The 7,175-nt window shown below is 41.0% G+C and overlaps 1 protein-coding gene across 4 annotated transcripts in view; it reads left to right on the top strand.

The window, feature by feature from the left end:
• Window positions 1–717: 717 nt before the first annotated feature.
• BLTP3B (bridge-like lipid transfer protein family member 3B) overlaps window positions 718–7,175 on the top strand; it is a 55,471-nt gene continuing 49,013 nt past the window's right edge. For all 4 annotated transcript variants that reach the window (XM_057385984.1, XM_057385975.1, XM_057385993.1 and 1 more), the window contains exon 1: window positions 718–946. In XM_057385984.1, the coding sequence (XP_057241967.1) occupies window positions 903–946 (44 nt within the window). In that variant the 5' untranslated portion in view covers window positions 718–902. The remainder of the gene's footprint in view (window positions 947–7,175) is intronic.

Here is a 7,175-nt window from a genome sequence, read left to right as displayed (position 1 = left end):
TCTTAACTGACTTGGAGATTTTACTACAGCATGAGAGACTGTTTTCTTGAAAATCAAATAATTCATAGCCTTTATACTTGCCACAGATAGTGAAATGTAAGCATCTGAGGAACAACCTGATTTTACAAGTTTGGGGGTTTGAGAGCAGTTTGGGTATGGGAAATATAAAAATCATGTATATATGTATCCATATGAATTAACTGCCATAGCATTTTAAGTTTGTCAGTGAGTTCTTCATCTTATCTAGGCTTGTTTCTTTTGTGTGATGTTGTAGAAGCTGCACCTATCCTGTCTTTTAGCTCTGCCATGGTCAGGCTCAGGCAAAGCAAACGTTTGATGGTGTTGGGACACACTCCACAGGTGGGAAGAGGGATGGAGCCACAGGCGGGCATGCAAAGTCGCTTTCAGAGTTTTGGAGATGGGAAGGCTGAAGAGGGATGAAAGAAACAACTGGCGGAGCACAGCGGGGAAAAGGCGGGCGGTGGGGCTGAGGCGTGCAGAGGYTTTGGGCGCTGAATGGGGACGGAGACGCTGATCAGGCAGGCAGGGGCTCGGCCTCTATACCTGCCCCTGCTCCGTGCCCTGCTCCTGTGCCCTGCACCTGTGCCCTGCTCCCATCCCCTGCACCCATCCCCTGTCCCTGCCGCTACCCCTGCCCCCTCCTGCCCGCCCGGGCCCGCTGCTCTCGGCGCGGGGCGGGGGCCCCGGGCCCGTCCCGCCCCGTCTCGCCCCCGTCACCAGGCGATGCTGCGGCCAAGATGGCGCCGGGCGTCGAGTGAGCGCGAGTGGGGATWGAGGCTCCTCTCCCGGCGCTCTCCCCACCCCGGGCAGGGCGGGCGCAGGGATGAAGCGCGTTCCTGGTCCCGGCAGGTCGTTGTGAGGGGCGCGGGCAGGCAGACACCATGGCGGGGATTATCAAGAAGCAGATCCTGAAGCATCTCTCCAGGTCAGTGGGGCGCGGTGCACCGGGCAGGCTGAAGGGGCTCGGGGCGGGGGCGACGGTGGGTCCCTGTGCCTGAGAGCGACCCCCGGGCTGCGCGCTGGGCGGGGGGACCGGGTCCGTTCTGTCCGCGGAAGGGAGAGCTGAGGCCGCCTCCTCGTAGTGATTTGGAGGCGGAGGGGGTAGCCGGGTGCCCGTGTGGGGCTGTCCGGTGGCCACAGCCGCTTAGCTGGCCGCTGGCCCCCGGCTCCCTCGCTCGGCGCCCGGCGGCGCAGACGGGGAACGGGCTCGGTCTGCCTGGCGCAGGAGGGAGTCACCGAGTGAGTCACCGCCGAGCTCCGGCCGCCTCCCCGCCGGGCAGACGGTGTCCGCCCCCGCTAGCCGAGGTGTGCGGGGGGCAGAGAAGCGAGGAAACCCCCGGCCCTCGTGGTGCCCCGGCGGCGAGGGGAACAGCAGCCGCCCAGGTGCGCTGGCCGGCCGGCGCTGGGGCAGCTCGGCCTGTGTCCTTGCAGCTCAGGTCGCAGCATCTGAGCTCTTGAGACGCAGGTGAGGCCGGGCAACAAAAAGGTAATGCAGAGGGATGAGAWTAAGTTCCTGGTTTTCTGGGTGACCGAAATAATGTCTAAGGTGCCTCACGGCCTAAAACAAGCCAACCTACTGTAAATTTCTTAGCTGTCAATGTCGTTTGCTTGAAAGATGGAGAAATTGCAGAAAGTACACAATCTGATTCATACAGTTTTAAAAAGCCACATCACGTTTCTACCATTTTGTAGAGAGAGACAAAAACCCGTTAGGTACTGTCGTAACACCATAGCCCTTCAAATTCTTCAGGGCTTACTTTTATGTCTTAAAAAAATATAACGTTTTTCCAAAATGTTTTATTCCACTGTTGTATTTCTGAAAAGTGTTTATAGAGAATATCAAACAAAATGAAGTGACAGATTGTTATTTGACTAATCTGTTGTTGATGCACATGGAAAACATAATTCTCATTCCAAATCCTTTTATATCTATCTGCTAAATGTGATGTATGAAGCRGTAGTAGAATAATTTTTCTTCTCTGCCCTGCTCGTGAGTTATGTAGCAGGGAGTGCTGATAAAGAAATCTTTTCTTCATATGAAAATGACAGAGCACTGTGTGAATGGAAATGCAACATGAAGATGTCATCAGCCTTGAGTCAGTTTCCTAATCAGCGTTGTGCGTGGAATAGCTGGATTTAGCTTGTTTCCTGTAGTGGTATATAGCAAGCTGTATGGAAAGTGAACTCTAGTCTCTGTGTTTAGGTTAAACTCTAAAATGTGTCTGGGAACTAGTCATGAGTAAAATAAGTCAGTTTTTTCTAGTTTTTCAAATGAACAGCTGCATAGATTAGAACTAAGAGCTTTGTCATGTTGGTAAATTTGTGATTGCTCTCTTGAGTGTTGTGAGAAAGGTTACTCACCAAGTCTATGTCAAGTGATTATAACACATTTTATCACTTCTGGAAAGCTTATGAGATAYATCCATTGACCTGGTAGCAAGTTGAAGCTGATGCTCATAATCCATAATGCTTAAAGAGTGTGTTTGCTATGTAAAATATAGACAGTATTATTAACCTGCTTATTATGGGTGTTCTTCATTACATGTTTAGATATTATCTTTACTTTCTACAGAACAGATGTTTCAGTGGTTGCAGAAGTTTGTTACTCAGGCAAACAGAAWTCAAGTGACATGAGGTTCTTAAATTTCAGGATCTTGATTTTTTGACAGAAATTATAACAGTAATATTTCAAGATTTTCTTTAATAAGTTTTGTAAGAATGTGATTAAGGAGCCAAATACATAAGGAATTTCCTGTAATAGAGAGAATGACAAAGGACACTCTCACATTTTACTTTTACTACATTAGTTCCTGTTCWGCAGTTTTCATAGCTTCTTGAAACTGCTGCCTGCTTGTCATCTTCAACAAAGCAGGTATTAGTGGCAGGATTAAAATTTTTAGGAAGAAGTCCATGTATAATAAAGCAATAGTGGAAAGATTTAGCCTCTTATCTTGCTTTATTTTCCTTTTTGATTATTTTATTCCCCTTAGGTTTGAACAAAGATATGAACTTGTACCGTAAGTTACGGAGAAGTACTTCGATTTTTTGCCACAAACCACTGTTGAGGTTGGAAGGGATCTTTAGCGGTCATCTTGCCTATCTCCCCCAGTCATCATTGATTTGGCAGCATTTGCTGTGAAGATTGCTGCAATATCTGTTAATCATGTGTAATCAATTTTCAGCTCTTCTTTACTATCTAGATTCTATATCTTCTAATTTAAAAGTGTTGTGTCATTCAACAGTGCAGTTTCCATTTAGCAGTTTCCAGTGCTTTTATTAGATGAACTGATAATGGACAGTGGTATGAAGGAGCCTCATCATTCTACATTTGTTAGATAGGGAAATTTTACATAGGTATGAATGTTTGAAGTCTGAGAACAAGAAGAAGATGACCCAAACTACATTTTGAAACAGTTTTGATATCTAYATTACTTTTTATCTTTGTAAAGGGTTTTTCTTACTCCTGTGTTACAGTTTAAGAGCAGTGAAGGTAATAAAACTTATTTTATTCAGTTTGTGACAAATCTATATCTCGAATCAGGATCTGGTGATGAGTTTTCTGCCTTTTCAGTCTTTTAAAATTTGAAGAAATGTCCTCTATCTTCAACATGCATTTTTCTTTCCTAAGGCTGTGGTAGAAAATGAGAAGGAGGGAAGGGGCAGGAACAAAATAAGTGGTTTTGTTGTACTTCACATTTTGTAATGCTTGGTATATGATTTGAAACTAAATGTATCAACTAAACTGAAGAGGTGAGTTTGTCATTTGGAGGCTTGAATTTTTGTCRGCTCCATATTGTGCTGGGTGTGGTTTTGCTGATTGCAGATGATGGATTGTTTATTTCTTATGTGCCATAAAATGAAACGAGTGTCTGGATAATGGCATCATCCTTTACACAAGTAGGAAAGACATACCATTCCTAGAAGTCTCTCTAGTGTTGGGATTACCTACTGTRAAGGTCTTTCGCAGTGAACTGAAACTTGTGTTGAATCTTCATTTGTGATGTTAGGTATTTTCAGTGCATAAGAGATTTGTTGTTGAAGARCACCTTTTTATTGCAAGATTTTGTGTTCAGTGCTCTGCTATGATGGTAGCAGATATCCTTCAGTATTTCTTCTTTGTTCTCAGACTTTGTGGACAAGTGTATGAAACAATGGTGTTAAAGATTTCCAATGGGAATCTAGATTGCCATGCAAGTTCACTCTGGTGTTGCTGTGGTTGTAAGGGATCATCTTCATGGCAGTTTCAGTCTTGCATTGTTCAGATGGGAGATACATCGAACAGAGATCAGGTATTACTAACACAGACTTGTGTAAGGGTGTTTTCAGGTGTTTCATAGTTTTGGCTTTTAGTATCATTGAAATTCCCTTCCTAGTTAATGAGCAAYTTCAGTCCTCYKTATATCTGCATTATCCAGCCTTTCTGTGAAAAAGTTTYGTTTATCAAGTCATGTRTGAGAAGCATGAAGGAAAGCTTATAAACTTTGCCTCTCTGTTAAGCAGCCACAACTGAATATGACAGTCTCCACTTCAATTGATATTAACTCTTATCAATGATAACACATAGTACAACTTAAAAAGTTACAGTTATCATCTTACTTGCTATTTTCACAGAGAAAACAGTGAGAGGTTTTAAAGTGCTTGGTATGGCWGAAATTATTTTCAGTTGTGTCATTAGTTAATGTTCTGCATGAACTTAGACCTTTGCTTTTGCTCATCTGAATCAATAGATATGAACATACTAAGATTTCAACAGAAGAAAATTGCAGTGAGTTTTGTGACAATTATTTTCGTSTCATAATTGGGAAGTCATTCTAAAGCTCATATGAAGAATGGTTGTACAAAGAATAGCATACCAACTGTATGGATATCAGGAATCAGCTGGTCCTGATACAAACAACGATGTACCTCATCTGGTACATCTTCACTGATAACATATAATGATATGTTACACTGATATAATGATATGATACACTGATAACCAAAATATTTGCCCTGCATATTGCCTTGCTTTTATGCCAGTCAAACATGCCTGGTTGGTGAGGAGTGTTGCCCCCTCAAGACATCTGAGGGGACTCCTTTAAAGCAGTTGTAATGCCTTTATTTGACTAGAATGGGCTGTTTTCTTCCTGTAAGTAAATGAACAAAATTGTTTGGATGAACTTTGAAAATTCTGCTTGTAGCAAAATAAGTAGGTTTTTGCTTATTTTCAGTTCTGTGTATTCCACTTCTGTGTCACTTTCGTTTTGTGGAAGTTAGCCAATTCCTTTAGCCAGCCAAAGAACACAAAGTGTGTACTTTTCTGCTTCTCTCTTTGTAGTAATTTTGCAGTGTATTCTACGTGACTGACTTTATTGGCTTGTGCAGTATGTGAGAAAATTGCAAAACACAATGTAGACATAACAATTTCTGTTGTTCTGAATGAATCTGTACTGAATCTGAATGCTTWCAGGAAGTGTCAGCATTATGTCTGTCTTAAATGTTGCACCAAGTGAAAGAATAAGCCTGAAAAACATCAGGTAGTAAAGCAGAACTGCTTGAGACAGCAGAAAAGGAGGAGGAGAAAGAGCAATTTAAAGTTTCACTATAATCCTGTATTTCTTAAATTCTCATATGTTTGAAAATCAGTACTTTTAGTGTTTAAGTGGAAATTTAATGCCAACAGTTTTTTTCTCTGTGAATGTGTTGATAATGTACTAATGAGTATAAAGGAATCAATAAATGTGTTTTTCAACAGAAATAAAAAACTTTCACTTTCTTCTGGTTTTGTTAGTAGCTTCATGCATCATATTGCATTTTAAGGTTCTGTAACAGAACATCTTCTAAAATCCAAACTGAAATTGCTACRGTGCTTTATGAAATTACACAGGTATTTCGGAGATAAGTGAGCAATAATGTATTTTCTGGTAGAATTCCTAATCATTGCATTTATTTAAAAGTTGATATTAAATCTTGTATTACATCTCAGAAAGATCTCTAATCTTTCAGTAGCATTTGAGTTAATAAAATAAACTCACAGAACTTGACTTCTGTGTTTCAGTTTAACATTATGTTTGCAACTGTATTATCAACCTGATTTTACAGACATTGTGCATGCATAATAATAACAAAAATGAATACATTTCCACAATCAGCTCAAATTAATCAGTAGCATTTTACTTATATGCAATCATTTTCTTAAAGAATTCTCAGAATAGTTTGCTAATAAGTTGCACAATTAAAATGGGTCTTGGTCGCTGTTGCAATTACCTGACATGCCAGTATGAAAGATGCCCTGGAAAAAAAAGGACATTTAAATAAAGCCTATGAGGAACAAAATTGTCTCTTAAGATCAAGTGATTATGGAGTATGTAAGAATCAAAACTAGCTCACGGTTATGTATTTTAAAATTTATTATTTCTCCTGCTAAATCCTTTGGTTTTTGTTTGGTTTTTTTTTTTTAATGTCAAAGCAGTATAAAAGTATGTGCTAAATAATTCTAAGAATGAGAGGTGCTTTTTAAAGTGTCTTGTTTTATTTTTTTTCTTTTTCCTACAAGCAGATTGGACAAAGGAGATCAGATAATTTCTGATGAAACATTAATGGAATTAWAAAGGCTTACATGAAGAGATTTATTTCACAGTTTTTTTTGCAAATCATGAGAATGATTGCTATGAAGTAATTAGACAGTGYATCTTGGGTTTGGCCGCTTGCACAATAACCCATATTTCTTCATCCAGTAACTCCTGTAGGAGTACACTTCCTTGCAGCTAGTCCTAATCATGGTTCAGGTCTCTTCATTGTCTCCTTTTTTGATGAGAAAAAACATGAGAGGAAAGAGCTTCAGCTAGGCCRTGCCTTTTTGTTCTTCCAGCCTCCCCAGGATGGATGTACAAGCCTTGCTGTATGAACGTCCCTAGCACAGATTTTATGGCAGCTCTACTGTGTATCTTCACCAAGTAGCTTGAGAACACCAGAGGGTTTTTTTTTCCTCAGAGACCCTTGCTGCTTCTGTCTCCCAAGGAAGCAACACTTGGATTCAGCTACCCAGGAAGCTGAAAGTTTTGCCTACTTCTGGAACAGTTTTCATGTTGTTTCATTGTTGGCAGTTGGGAGACCGGAGAAAAATCATAATTTGTAACTAGKTGTCTGTAATTCACTTAAGTGATAAATCTCTT

The sequence above is a fragment of the Malurus melanocephalus genome, unplaced genomic scaffold (assembly GCF_030028575.1).
Source record: "Malurus melanocephalus ecotype Western Australia unplaced genomic scaffold, MMel_1.1 scaffold_16, whole genome shotgun sequence".
Classification (NCBI taxonomy): Eukaryota; Metazoa; Chordata; class Aves; order Passeriformes; family Maluridae; genus Malurus; species Malurus melanocephalus.
Note: the sequence above shows the minus strand (reverse complement) of the source record. Positions and strands in the feature narration are given on the sequence as shown.